This window comes from Megascapheus bottae, chromosome 13, assembly GCF_031878675.1.
Source record: "Megascapheus bottae isolate mThoBot1 chromosome 13, mThoBot2.hap1, whole genome shotgun sequence".
Lineage (NCBI taxonomy): Eukaryota > Metazoa > Chordata > Mammalia > Rodentia > Geomyidae > Megascapheus > Megascapheus bottae.
Window position 1 is genome coordinate 3,583,642 of NC_143521.1, and position 15,585 is coordinate 3,599,226.

The 15,585-nt window shown below is 40.3% G+C and overlaps 1 protein-coding gene across 1 annotated transcript in view; it reads right to left on the reverse strand.

Annotated features, from left to right (window-relative positions):
• Window positions 1-15,585, reverse strand: part of Rxfp1 (relaxin family peptide receptor 1) — a 120,499-nt gene that overhangs the window by 27,126 nt on the left and 77,788 nt on the right. Inside the window, exons 7-10 of the mRNA XM_090343191.1 lie at window positions 10,386-10,457; window positions 10,224-10,295; window positions 9,578-9,652; window positions 1,827-1,898 (exon numbers count right to left, since the gene is read on the reverse strand). Coding sequence (XP_090199317.1) covers window positions 1,827-1,898; window positions 9,578-9,652; window positions 10,224-10,295; window positions 10,386-10,457 — 291 coding nt within the window. The remainder of the gene's footprint in view (window positions 1-1,826; window positions 1,899-9,577; window positions 9,653-10,223; window positions 10,296-10,385; window positions 10,458-15,585) is intronic.

Here is a 15,585-nt window from a genome sequence, read left to right on the forward strand (position 1 = left end):
ATTCTAAGCTTTGTCTTCATTAATATGCAAGAGTATCCCGAAGAGTGTGAACATTCTGAAGGTTTAAAAAATCATTTGCTTGTACTTCAATTTTTATTCATAATTATAAAGAAAAATAATCTTTGTAGTAACTATTTGCCAAAGATCATCACTCTTACAAACCAAGATGTCAATTTAGTTTCTCAATCTGATGTCTTACTGTTCTTTGTAAATTTCTTGCCATTACAATAAAAAATTGAAGCAAAAAAAAAATCTTAAGCCAGTGCTTAGTGGTTCCTATTTGTAATCTTAGCTTCCTGGGAGGCCAAGAACCAGAGGATCACAGTCCAAGGCCATTTGGGGAAATTTCATTTCTTTTTTTTTTTTTTTGCCAGTCCTGGGCTTGAGCTCAGGGCCTGAGCACTGTCCTTGGACTTTCTCAAGGCTACAGCTCTACCACTTGAGCTTCAGCAACACTTCTGGCTTTTATTTTTCCTATGTATGTGGTGCCAAGGAATCGAACCTGGGTCTTCGTGCATGCTAGGCAAGCACTCTACCACTAGGCCAAACTCCCGGTCCCGGAAATTTCATTTCTAAAGCAAGACTAGCAAAAAGCAGACCTGGTTCAAGTTGTAGAGTGCCACTTGAGCAAATGCAAGGCACGGAGTGCAAACCTCAGTACTTCCAGAAAATAAATAAATAAATTTAAAATCTTAAATAAAAAAAAAGTGGGTCTGTCTGTTTGGGCAAAGCAGGTAACCGTGTCATTGTGGTGACTGGTATACACACGCCTAAATTGTGATAGCCTTTGGTTTGAGATTCATATTTTTTGGTTTCAGCAAAGTTGAAATTCAGAGTAAACATTTGCCACAATCCGTGTGTGTGTGAGTGTGTGTGTGTGTGTGTGTGTGTGTTAGGACCCAGAAAATTGCTTCTGGCACCTTAATGTGCTGGATACTTTGAACTGAAGGATACAAAAAGGACTTGCAAGAGTGATCTTATCTGCTCTTCTGCTCCTTTTTCTCCTTCAAGGCAACTTATAGAAACAAGAACCCTCAGCCCAGCATCGTGGCTCACGCCTGTAATCCTAGCTATTCAGGAGGCTGAGATTTGAGGAGCACTGGTAAGCCAGCTCCATCACTAAAGACCTTGAGAATCTTATCTCCAATTAACCACTAGAAAATGGGAAGTAGGGCTGTGGCTCAAGGGGTAGGGTAGTAGCTTGGAGCTGAAGAGCTCAGTAACAACGCCCAGGCCCAGAGTTCAAGCTCCATGAACCCCCCGCTCCCTCCCCAAACAAAAGAACCCTTCTCCCCAGAGTCAGTTATGAAATCTGTGAATGAGGTAACTATCCTTGCCTGACAAGAATCATAAGACACTTCAGGAAGGAGCGTGCCCCAAATCTGAGAGGGAGAAATGTCATATATAGAAGCCAAGAAGCATCTGGACAGGATTTTTTTTTCTCTCTATTCCATAGGTCATAGAATAAGATCTTATCCTATTGGATTTCTACATGGCTATCCAGTTTTCATGAAACCTAAGTATAAATATGCATAACTTTCTCTGGGGGAAATTATTTCCACATAGGAAATAAAGAGCCACACCCCCAGCACCTTCATTTCTGAAGTCTTCTGTGCTGCTTAGATTAAACAAATCAATTTATACTTTTCTCTTGTTGACTTGTGTTTTGCTATAGGAGTGTTGGCCATAATATTTATCATGGATGAGAAAATGAATCTGTTATCTCTACTCCTACACATGCTTATGCTGCCTTCTCTTCACCTAAAACATGCATTTGGCCTGGAAGTAGATAAATTTTTACTTCGAATGCATAAAGTATTACTTACAAAACGGTTAAATTACTGCAGGAAATAAAAGTCAAATTTCTTAAATAATGGATATGGTTGCCTTCGAAGTCCCTAGAACATAAAAATAAAACATGATCAAGCTGAAATTGTAATCAGAGACAGAAATAAATTGACTACGAATTATTTACCATCTAGTAAAAATACCTTTGCTTCGCATTCTGTTCACTTTTTGCACATAAAACTCTTACTTGTACTCACATATGCATGTATACTCCACTCCTACACACAACACACACACACACACACACACACACACACACACACACACACTCCTCCTCTGGTTCTTTTGCTGTGTGCTGCTGCAAAGTCTCTGGTCTTAGTATCCATTTTTATCAAAAACTAAACTGGGCACTTACGGCTTATGACTATAATTCTAGCTACTCAAAAGGCTGAGAACAGGGGTAGGAAAGTCCCACCAAAAAGCTGGAAGAGGAACTGTGGCTCAAGTGGTAGAGCTCTAGTTGTGATCTTCCTCTTCCTCTATTCCTATTGCCCTTCTTCTTCCCCTATTCCTCCTCCTCCTCCTCCTCCGCCTCTTCTTCCTCCTCCTCCTCCTCCTCCTCCTCCTCCTCCGCCTCTTCCTCCTCCTCCTCCTCCTCCTCCTCCTCCTCCTCTTCTTCTTCTTCTTCTTCTTCTTCTTCTTCTTCTTCTTCTTCTTCTTCTTCTTCTTCTTCTTCTTCTTCTTCTTCTTCTTCATCATCATTGTTGTCAGGGGGCTTAAACTCTGGTCTTGGGCACTGTCCCAGAGCTCTTCAGCTCAAGGACAGCACTCCACCACTTGAGCCACAGTGCCACTTTCAGTTTTCTGGTGTTTAATTGAAGATAAGAATCTCATTGTCTTTAGTGCCTGGGTGAGCTTTGAACTGAGATCCTCAGATCTCAGCCTCTTGAGTAGCTAGGATTACAAGCATGAGCCACCAGTGCCCAGCTTCTCCTTTCTTATAAATATCTCATTGGTGAAAGTCTTTACAGCTGAAGAAGGAGTTAGCTGAGGTTTAGGGTTATGTTGCAGCTTTCAAAAGTAAAGGCTGACCCTTCAATCTAAATATATGTCAGAACTTGATTTATTGGTTGCTGTGTGGCATAAAGTTGTTCAAGAACACTTGTGATTTATTGCAGTTTTCCCTAAGGAAAAGTTGAGTAGCATCACAGCAATGCTGCTGTGTTAGAAACCAAAGGCCTCTGTGTTTACTATTCACCTATCTTTGTTTGTCTTTGGTCTTCGCTAAAGCACAGGTGAATGAGTCTTCATCTTCAGGTTTTCTAGATGAGGAAGGATAAAAAGGGAGCTACCTCTTTCTCATTCTTTTTCTTTTACTTTGCCAGTCCTAGGGTTTGAATTCAGGACCTGAGCACTGTCCCTGGGCTTTCTCAAGGCTACAGCTCTATCACTTGAGTCACAGCACCACTTCCAGCTTTTTCTATGTATGTGGTACCAAGTAACCAAACATGGATCTTCATGTATGCGAGGCAAGCATTCTATCAATAGGCCAAACTCCTGGCCCCTAACTGTTCTTTTTGGTTTTTGCCAGTCCTAGGCCTTGAACTCAGAGAACCTGAATACTGTCCTTGGACTTTCTCAAGGCTAACGCTCTACCACTTGAGCCACATACCACTTTGGCTTTTTCTATGTATGTGGTGCTGAGGAATCAAACCCAGATCTTTATGCATGCTAGGCATGCACTCTACCACTAGGCTGAACTCCTGACCAAGTTAGCTATAATTTTTCTTTTCCATCCCTGGGTTTGAACTCAGGGCCTGAGCACTGTCCTTGGGCTTTCTCAAGGCTAGAGCTCTACCACTGAAGCCACAGTACCACTTCCAGCTTTTTTCTATATGTGTAGTACTGAGGAATTGAAGCCAGGTCTTGTGCTTGCGAGGCAAGCACTCTACCACTAGGCCAAACTCCACGCCCAATTCTGGCTTTTTCTCTGTATGTGGTTCTGAGGAACCGAACCTGGATCTTCATACATGTTAGGCAAGCACTCTACCACTAAGGTCAAGATCCTTTCTTTTTTCTTTGTTTCCTGTATATTTTTATTATAATTAATAGAAGGATTATATTATATTCACCAGATAGAAGGTGCATTACTTCACAAACATTGATACCCTTTCTCATGTCTTGGACCCCATTTTCTTCCCCCCACTCCCGCCCCTTGTCTTGTTTTCCCCCTTCCATATCCTATTTCAAATACCAAATATGCATATTTATACAATATCTAGGGACAGCAAAAAAGATGAGAGATAACATAGTACATTAAGGACAACAATCACTCATTATATGGCTTTTGTTTCTATATCCTGGAGGTCCTTTCATTTAGCGTCATACTATATGGCCTTATGTGTTAAGGTTTTGCTCTATTGCAGATCTCTGCTAGTAGAGCCCAAGGTTTCTATTGATTAGGACAAATGAGGAAAACCACTGAGCCTATGTTCCTTTGAGTCTGGCTTACTTCACTTAATATGATTTTTCCAATTCTTTCAATTTCCTTACAAATGGGGGAGATGTCCTTCTTTCTGACAGCAGCACAGAATTCCATTGTGCACCACATCTTGTTGATCCACTCATCAGCTGAGGGGCATCTGGGTTGGTTCCATATCTTTGCTATGGTAAATTGTGCTGCAGTGAATATCGTTGTGCTAGTGGGTTTAGTATGTCCTTGTTTCTGGATTATTGGGCAAATGCCAAGTAGTGGAATTGCTAGATCATAGGGGAGCTCTATGTTTAGTCTTTTGAGGAACCACCATACTGCTTTCCATAGTGGTTGAACGAGTTTGCACTCCCACCAACAGTGTAGTAGTGAAGATCCTTTCTTTTTAGTGACAATTTCCCGAAATTCCACTTAATCCACTGGATAGGCTACAGGTAGAGCAGCTTTGTTTTGGGATTGCATTTAAAATAGATTTTGACAAAGTCAAGCATATCTGGAAGATCTGGATATCTTGGATTGAAAGATAAAGAAATAGAGTAAATTGATGAGAAGAGTATATTTACATCAGTGAGAAACAATCTAATGGAAGTGAGGTTTTAGCATATATTAGGCTTCTGAATGAATAATCTGATTTAGTATTTGAAAGATGCAATAGACCATTTCACATCGAAGCCTCATTTCTCTAGCCATCTGTACTGTCTAGAGAATAAGCATTCTATTAGCATACTACGGTAGCTATACCATATCTAGACTTTTTTAGATTTCACATCACTCTGGTAAAGAAAAATTTCTGTTATTCTACTAAAGTGGTAGCAAAGCTCCTTAAGCACTACTTCTTTGGTTGTAGGGTTGTTTCAGGCTTTTGGCCTCTGCTATATTGAGAATCATAAACTGCTATTTTCTTCTTTTATTTTATAGCTAGCCAGTACCACAAACCTACCACCAGGTGGCGGTGCTCTCTTGAGTGACAAAAACAGTACAAAATTTTGCTGCATATATCGTTTTCTTATTAAGTTGACAACAAACAAGAACAAAAACACCCAGGGTATTGTAAAAACCAATAAGGGGTGAAAACCAAGACACAAATTAGAGACTTTTGATTAAATCAACAATTTTCTTTGAGTTGTAGATTTGCTTTGACCGTCTTCCTAAAATTAAAAGTACAGGTTCTTGAATACACAAAATCAGGTTTGCAAAGTACCTAGTAAACCAAGGCAACTACGCCACCATGACAACGTGCTCACACAGCACGCATGAAGCCCTGGGTTCCATTCCTCACTACCACATACATAGAACAGAGCTTGGAGTCCGTCTCAGGTTTGCTCCAGCTCCTTGCCCTGGTTGGAGGATCCTCTGTCATCTCGCTGGCATGTCTCAGGCTGAGTTTGACAAGGTTGCTGATATAGTTAAACACCTTAACCAGTGAGATGCTGTTTATCTATAGCCACTTCAAACAAGCCACTGTGGGTGATGTAGATACAGAGTGGCCCTGAATGTTGGACCTCAAGGGCAAAGCCAGATGGGATGCCTGGAATCAGCTGAGAGGGATGTCCAGGGAAAATGCCATGAAAGCTTACATCAAAAAAGTAGAAGAACGGGGACCAGGAGTTTGCCTAGTGGTAGAGTGCTTGCCTAGCATGCATGAAGACTGGGGTTCGATTCCTCAGTCCCCCATACACAGAAAAAAGCCAAAAGTGGTGGTGTGGCTCAAGTGGTAGAGCTTTGACTTTGAGAAAGCCCAAGGACAATGCTCAGGCCCTGAGCTGAAGCCCAGGACTGGCAAAAAAAAAAGTAGAACTAAAGATGATTTATGGAATGTAAGAGATTGGACTTGGCTGCCAGCCACACATTTAACCTGCAATGATATCATGCCTTTCTTTTCTAATGCTGTGGATGATGCAGCTCTGACACATTAAGGGGAGAGTTGATTACTGGTCCTCTCTACGTAGTTTTTTTTTTTTTTAATTAGAAACCAACTAAAAGCACATTTTTTTACTTAAAAAAATTAAAAGCTGGAAGTGGTGTGGTGGCTCAAGTGGCAGAGTATTAGCCTTGAGAAAACCCAACGATAGTACCCAGGCTCTCAGTTCAAGCAGTAGGACGGGCAAAAAAAAACAACAACAAACCAACAACACCCCCCCCCCCAAATCCCTCTTTTTTCTCCAGCTGTAAGCTTCTAGAAAAACAAGTTTTTCTTATTGTGTGCCTAGATTACTACTTTTCCTGCTTCATGGTTTTATTTTTCATTTTCATATGGCAGAACTGTATACAAATGAAAATTTCATACTCTCATTTGGAAGAATATTCACACAGCCCAAACTCACTAATAATCTTGCCTGTTGTCCCTCAACTTACCCCCATTGTCAGTCTAAAACCTGTAAATCTTCTTAGTGATGTGTTTCTCTCATACATTTTTAAAAACATATTTTGGCTCCCATTCCCAGAGAAAATTGAGATACCAGAGGAGAGAAAGCCCTTGACCTCTGCTCATCTATGTGCTTAGTTGTCTGTATATGCTCAGTGTCTCCTAGTCTCAGAGCAAGACATGGTCTTGGTCCTCTCTCTGCTCTAGGCCAAGCCCTCTAGCTCTTTCATTGAGCCTAAGCCTAATTTGTGTGTGTGTGTGTGTGTGTGTGTGTGTGTGTGTGTAAAGAGAGAGAGAGAGAGAGAGAGAGAGAGAGAGAGAGAGAGAGAGAGAGAGAGAGAGAGAGAGAGAGAAGAGACCTTTGAACATTCTTTATTTGGAAATCTAAATTAGGATAAGGAGCAGATACTTCCCTCTCTCCTTCCCTCCCCCCCCCCTTTTTTTTTTCTTGTCGGTCGTGGTGCTTGAACCCAGGGTCTGGTAGCACTCTACCACTTTGAACCACAGCTCCACTTCCAGTTTTCAGGTGGCTCATTGGAGGTAAGAGTCTGAACCATGACCCTCAGATCCCAGTGGCATGAGCCACTGGTATATGGGTGTACTGAGCCTTTCCTCTTATTGAGGCAAAATTTTCTGTGCAGCCCAAACTGGCTTCAAATTTTCTACACAGTTTGATATTCTAAAATAATGTTATATGGTTTCATATGTTTAAACACTTCCATCAATCTTTATTTTCTCTTTTCTTTTCCTCCTTCTTTCATCTTTTCCTCATACCAGGCCTTGAATCCAAGACTTGGTGACTTGTGCAGATTTTTTTTTTTTGTGGGTCATGGGCCTTGAACTTTGGGCCTAGGTGCTATCCCTGAACTCTTCAGCTCAAGGCTACCACCCTACCCCTGGAGCCACAGCCCACTTCCTGCTTTCTAGTGGTTAATTGGAGATAAGAGTCTTAAGGTCTTTAGTGGCATGGCTGGCTTTGAACTTCGATCCTCAGATCACAGCCTCCTGAGTAGCTAGGATTACAGGCATGAGCCACCATACCTGGCTTGCTCTGCTTTCTTGCTCCTGGTTTTTATTGTCACAAGCTCAGTTTTTGTTGGTTAATGGAGATGGAGTCTCTCAAGATTTTTCTTCCTGAACTAACTTATACTTTCCAGTTCTTAGCCTCTTGAGTAACCAAGAATAAAGTTGGAAGCTACAGGTTTCTGGCTCACCATCTTTTTGAAAAAGGTATTTCTTCTGATATTTAAAAAGTTTTATAAATTATGTTGACTGCCTTTATATTAACTTTGCCTAATGTACTTTATCTTCTTTATCTTTTACAGTACTACTTAATTTCCTATTACAAGAGATATTGAAATTAGTATTTGTTTTCTTCCTTTCTGCTCTTATGGCTCTCTTCTACAATATAATTTTATGGTGACATCTAAGATAGAAAACTAGTCTAGTGACCTGGGGGTGTGGCCTAACATGCGTGAAGCCCTGGGTTCGATTCCTTGGTACCACATACACAGAAAATGCCAGAAGTGGTGTTGTGGCTCAAGTGGTAGAGTGCTAGCATCGAGCAAAATGTGTTCAAGGACAGTGCCCAGGCCCTGAGTTCAAGCCCCAGGACTGACAAGAAAGAAAGAAAGAAAGAAAGAAAACTAGTCTAGGTGTTTGTCAACAGATTTCAGGAATAAATACAGTGCTTTTTATATGTATATCCTATATATTTACATATTTATGCATGTATATAAAGTAGGCATTTTGGCTGGCTTTTTCCTTCTGTCCCTCGTTCCTTCCCTCCCTTTCTCTCTTCCTCTTCTAAATAGACAGGTTTACTGGATATGTACTTATTACTGCAAGCAAAGCTACTCTGTGAGAATATTTCACAGCTATTATCAGCTAGTTATTAGCTAATAATAATAATAAATACCAGCCATTAATAATAAATATTAATTGTCAGCTAATAATTACTAATTATTAGTGGTTATATATAAGCCATATATTAGCTTTGGTTCTTTAAAAATAAGCACTAAGCATAATTTTTTTATCATTCAGAATTTGGGAATGAGACTCTAACCACTTAACAATATAATAGGTGAACAGATTGTCAGGGTCATAGAATGCATTTTATTATAATTATCCATTTGAAAATAAGGAGTGAGTATCATTTTCATTACTCAATTTAGGATGAAATTAAAGTGTTTTAACAACATACTAGGTGAGCAGATTGTCAGAAAAAGGGGGAGTGCTACATAGAATCCATCTAGATACCTCCCTTCTGTCTTTCTTCTTTCTGGTTCTAAAAATTTTTCTTTGAGATATTTTATTCTGGTGACCCTTTAGGGGAGTAAAATAATGAAGATGCTTAACATAAAGATGTGTGAACGTTAGGTAAAGAAATATGTGATATTGGGCCAGAAGTGTGGCCTAGTGGTAGAGTGCTTGCCTATCATGAACAAAGCCCTGGGTTCAATTCCTCGGTGCCATATACACAGAAAAAAGCCAGAAGTGGTGCTGTTGCTCAAGTGGTAGAGCCCTAGCCTTGAGCAGAAAAGAAGTTAAGGATAGTGCCTAGGCCCTGAGTTCAAGCCCCAGGAGTGGCAAAACCAAACCAAACCAAAACAAAATACCCCAGAAATATGTGATATTGAGCTCAGGGATTGGGTTCAGTCACCAAGCTTTTTTTGCTCAATGCTAGCACTCTGCACTTACGCCACAGCTCTACTTCCTGCTTTTTGGTGGTTAATTGGAGATAAGAGTTTCATGGACTTTTTACTGCATGAGCTGACTTTAAGCTGTGATTCTCAAATCTCAGTTTCTGAGTAGCTAGGATTATAGGTGTGAACAATCAGCACCTGACTTTAATTACTACTTTACAGACACACACACACACACACACACACACACACACACACCCCACATCATGCACACATCTAATAACTTACAGCCAGTGCAGCCTGGGCATGTGCTGACAGACAGGCTTATCAGGTAATTGGGTGAGGACATTATTCATCAATACCCTAAAAAGAAAAGACATCAAGAAGTAATATTTTTCTAGTTCCCATTCTAAGGCATATGTGTTAGAACTATTATTACTATGAAATATGAGAACCTAGTAGATTGGTTTGTGTCTTCCTCTAATTTTTCCTTGTGCACCCCATCATATTTAAGTTGTTGGCAGTAATAAAATTACTACAGTCATTAGTTACACCCAGAGGGAACAGCACTGTTCATGGCTGAAACCAGGCTGTACCACCCAGAGGGAGCTGTGACAGGCATTGATTTGAATACAGAATGCTCCCTTCTTCTACTGTGATTAATGCAGAGCAGTAATGGTGTGATGGAGGGTAATTCAATACAGCCTGACAATGAGATTCCATTCCGTTTTGATAGGTTGGTGATCTAGAGGGCAGAATATCTTCTAAAATTGCTAGAACTGTAATAGCCCTGGAGAATGTAATTAAGAGATGGATTTTAGTTAAAAAAAAAGCCTTGTGGAGTTTCAGTAAATCCAAGCTTATGCTATTATGACTAGAATATTAAATTTTAATTCCTCAATTGTGATGTTTGCTTTATTCTAGCAGTACTTACAAGAGGATTAGAGAATTTAGTCCATAAAATGTTACTGGGGAAATTCGGCTGAGGTGATTATCTTCAATTATCCTGTCAGCCAGGAGAAAAACAGTGAATTTACTTATATAGTTTTAGAACACAAAAATAAATACCACAAAATGTCACATAAATTAATCATACAGCCACTCTAGTCTGTGAAGATCTTCAAAAATGCCTGGCTTCAGGAAGGTTATTCTGTTATGACTGAGATACCTGGAAAAGGAAAAATGATTTCCATAAGTTTGTGCCTTGGCTGCTTTATAATAAAGAAAAGACAATAATAACTCTGAAAGTTTTTTTTTTTGGTCTTTTCTTTATTGGTCTGGGAATTGAACCCAGGACATTGCACTTGCTGGACAGGCGCTTTGCCACTGAGCTATATCCCAGCCCAATCATGAAAGTTTTATGTACCAATTTCACTATGTCCCTTCCTTTCCTTGTAATCTTCAAGACTATCAGTTACCTGATCATATATAGTACATGTGCACGTGTGTGTGTGTGTGTGTGTGTGTGTGTGTGTGTGTGCCAGTCCTGGTGCTTGGACTCACATACTGGAACTGTCCTTGAGCTTCTTTTGTGCTAAAATGTAGCACTCTCCCGTTTGAGCCATAGCTCTAATTCTGGCATTATACTGCTTATTTGGAGATAAGAGTCTCACAGAATTTCCTGCCAGAGCTGACTTCAAACCATGATTTCAGTCTCCTGAGTAGCTAGGATAACAGGCATGAGCCACCAACGCCTAGCTCCTACTAACTTTAATGTGTGTGTGTGTGTGTGTGTGTGTGTGTGTGTGTGTGTATAATCATTAAGGAGTTGTAGAAAGATTACTATTCAACCAATTAGTTTAAAAGTACAGTGTATCTTGACAGATGTCACTCAACATTCTCTCCCATCCCTCTCTCACATCTAGCTTCTAATTTTCCCGTAATGAACAGATTCATCAATCCACTGAGTACCTACCTAATCTCTACTGGTTTACAGAGGTGCCCTCAATGGTCCATGTATTAAAGGCTTTGTCCCCTGGGAGACAGTACGGGGAGGTGCTGTGATCTTTCTGAGGAGAGGGAGGCCTTGATGCTACTGGGGGTGTGCCCTTGGCTGGCCCTGTGATACATTTGTCCAGCCACATGCTCTTGAATAATGTGCTGCCTTACCATAGGCCAGTCTACCACAAACAAGAGCCTCTAAAACTGATGAAAAAAAACCCTTTCTCATTATAAGTTAATTATCTCAGGTATTTTGTATTAGTAAAAGAGAACTAGCAAAATGGCTGATCATACCATCCCATTCTTTGAGAGCATTTGAATCCAGAGAAGAGGTAGGATTTAAATAGGTTATTAGGCAACATATAGAAAATGGAGGATGCAGAGAATGGTTGTTTTACATTGTAGAGCTGAAACACTGGGGTAGGGCCTGTGAACTACAGGGACAGAGGAGGCAGAGAAGTCTCAACTGAGAAATGTCTTATTAGATAAAGCCATGGCATTCACAAAGCAAAGACTAGGCAGAGGAAATAACTTATGCAAAGAGCAAGGACCAGAGAGAAGATAAGGGGCCACCAGGTACTTTAGTGAGACCTCTTACCTTCAGAGTCTATCAGGAGAGACAAGACATGAGTATAGGATGCAGATGGGAGCCTGTTCTGGAAAGCAGCCATTGTCTGCTTTATTAACAAGCTTGTCTCTGCCTCATTGTGTTGACCTCTTTTTGACACATTAACTTAGGGAAGTAATTCTCCTATGAAGGGTGCTCTAAGTGATTATTTATTACCTTGAACAAGGAGTAGATTGCTGGAAGTTTCAGCTTCTTGACCTCTAAAGTGAGCAAATCAACAGCTCCTTCCTAGGGTTGTGAAGTATTGCAGGCACAGTGTGCCACAGGCATTCTGTATGCATTATTTACTACAATAGTGATTCTTCTCAGCTCTCCCATCCCGATTTCCTCCTTCTTCTTTTCTCTTCCCCGCCTATGATTCACAGGCAAGTATAGGTTCTAATTTCACTTCCAGTGATACGTGAAACACACTGGTTCCTATCTTCCACTCTTACATAGCTTGTGATTGATTACCTGTAAAATTTCTCCTACCAGGAATCTACCCTTTCTTGCCAAGTTTGACTTTTGCTTGGATATTATCTAGTTCAAGCTATTTCCTTTCCTCCTATACAGACCTAGAGTCCAGGTATACACAGGATGTAGTAACTTCACCTCCTGAGTAGCTGGGATTACAACATTATACCTGGCCATTTAATTCCTTCTCACAGTAAACCAGAGTTACAGTTTGGGGTTGAGCAATGCAGATTCCAAATACCAGCACTCTCCTCCAGGCTGCCTAATTCTTGAATGTATATTGGTATTGTTTTATCATCTTATATGATAGTCTAACCAGAGAGGGCTCGCCTCTTCCCACTGCAGCCCTGTACTCTGCCTGAACTACTAAAATAAGCAGCTCCTTGAGGTCGTCTTCATCTTCCTATGCCTCGTAGTGTCTGATCACTCTAGCAGTTAATGAATGATTATGGATGAATGGAGAACAAACATTTAATAACTATGTAAAAACTAGAGCTATGTGGCGACTTGAACACCTACATAATGTTCCATTGCCAGGAAAAAAGACTAAAGAACTTGAGGGCCCTTTTGAATCTACTCTGCACTTCTGCACTGCTTTTCTTTTCTTTTTTTTTATTAGAATTTTATTATCAGATGATGTATAGAGAGATTACATTTACATTTGCAAGTTAGTGAGTACTTATTTCTTGAACTTTGTTACCCCTTCCCATGTTTTTTTTTTTTTTTTTCCTCCACTTTCCCTCCTTCTCTGCACTGCTTTTCAAGAGCTTCCTCCACGTCAGTGAACAGCTAGCTCATCAAGCTGATGCTGTCTGGTACGTTTTGAGAATGAGTCTGACCATGACTTTGGTCCTTTGCTAAGACACAGAGAAGCAGGGATGGGGAGGAGGAAGAGGGAAAGGCTAGAGTGGCTGCTAGGCTTTCAGTCTCCTGTGGACTTTAGCAATTGACCCAATGCCAAACTCTGGTATTATAAGCTGGAAATCTGATGGAAAGGAGTTCATTAGGTTAGGGTAGAGAATGGGATACAATAAAAGTAGAAGTGGAGGGCCGAGAGTTTGGCCTAGTGGTTAAAGTGCTTGCCTAGCATGCATGAAGACCCAGGTTCGATTCCTTGGTACCACATATATAGAAAAAAGCCGCAAGTGGTGCTGAGGCTCAAGTGGTAGAGCTCTAGCCTTGAGAAAGTCCAAGGACAGTGCTCAGACCCTGAGCTCAAGCCCAGGACTGGCAAAAAAAAAAATAGAAGTGGAAATACAGACAGTAATTTATTTATTTGATTTTTTGATATTTCCTTGTAAAGGCTGTCTGGAAATAAAGTGGATGAATGACTAAAAGCCTATTGCAAAAAGCATTGCTCTTAAACAAAATGAAATAACATTTCACACCTAATAATGGAGTTATTATAAAAACAAATGAAATGCAAACCAGAAAATAACTATTGATCAAGATGTAGTAAAATTGGACTTATTTTTCATTGTCTAGAAATGAAAATGGGAGAAAATAGTATGGAAATCCTCAAAAAAGTCAAATTTAACAGGGCTCTGATGGCTCCCTTCGTAACTCTAGATACTCGGAAGTGTGAGATCCGAGGATTGTGGATAACAGCAAGCTCAGGTAGAAGACTTTTAGCTTCAGTTAACCAACAAAAAACTTGTCTCAAGTGTTAGTATGCCCCTGTACTTACACACACACACACACACACACACACGCAATCACATGTAGAATTACCACATAGCTCAATAGTTACACACCTGGGTTTACAGTAAGGAACTGGAAGCATGAAGGAGCTGGAAGCAGATACATTTTCCTTCCCATGCTCATAGCAGCATTATTAACAGTAGCCAAAAGATAGAAATAACTCAAATTCCCATAGACAGATCAGTGAATAAAGAAGCAATGTCTGTGTGTGTGTGTGTGTGTGTGTGTGTGTGTGTGTGTGACTGGAATATTGCTCTGCCTTAAACGGAGGAAATGCTGACACATGCAACAATATGAATAAAGATATTATTGAAGGGAGAATGCCGAATGAGACAGAATCCCTGAAGAGAGCATGGCAGTTCCTTATTAAGTTAAACTTTATTGATGCCTGCAATTCCACATCTTCATACATGAGAAAAGCTCATGAACCCAAAACACATGCTAATATGCATGCACAAAAAAACTAGATGGTAATATTGATTGAAGTATTGTATGCAATTGCCAAAAATGGAAAACAATTTAATTTCTCTTCAGCCTGAACAGATATCAAAATGTGTAATACAAAAGAAAAAATAAAAGAAAAATATTAGCATGTATATTATTAGCAAAAAAGAGATATTATTGAAGATACTCTGTTAAGTGAAATAAGCAAACATAGAAGGGCAAATACTGCATTATTCCATTCTCACGAGGTTCCTACAGTGGTTATAGAAGCAGAAAAACCAACTGGTGGTTGCTGGTCTTCAGGGAGGAGGACAGACAGATATTGTTTAAAAGGCCTTGCATTTCTATGGGGAAGATGGAAAAGTTCTGAGGGGGATGGTCACACAGTATCGTGAGTGTACTGAATGCCAGCAGACTATGTGCTTCACACTGGCTAAAGTGATGATTTTTAGGTTATGCAGGATTAATGAGAGAAGAATAGCTGAGGGGTCGAGGTGCTGCTCAGCGGTGGAGCAGTGCTTAGCATCTGCAAAACCTTGAGTTCATGCTCAGCATCAAAGAAAAACCAAAAATAACTGGGGAAGTCTTAACCTCCCTCCCACCCCCCTCTCTCCTTCTTTTCCTACCATCTTCTTCCCTCCCTCCCTTTCTTCCTCTTCTTCCTTCCTTCCTTCCTTCCTTCCTTCCTTCCTTCCTTCCTTCCTTCCTTCCTTCCTTCCTTCCTTCCTTCCTCCTCTTTCATTTCTCCCTTGCTCCCCTTATCTCTTTTATTCCTCCTTCCCTCTGCCTCCTTCCCCTTCTTCTCTTTTCCCTTTCCCTTTCCCTTCTCCTTTTGTTTTAGACAAGGTTGCTCCATGTAGCCCAGGCTACTTTTTCTTGTTCCTTCTGCTTCAGCATTCTAAGTTCTTGGATTATAGGCATGTACAACATACAAGACTTTTTTTTTTTCACCAGTCCTGGCGCTTGAACTCAGGACCTGGGCACTGCCTCTGAGCTTTTATGCTCAAGACTAGCACTTAAGCTTCAGCATCATTTCTGGCTTTTTTTGTTAGTGTTATTTCTTTGTGTTTATTCATTTTTGGTTGCTTATCTTTCCCTTTAAAAATTTAAATATTTTTTTTATTGTAAT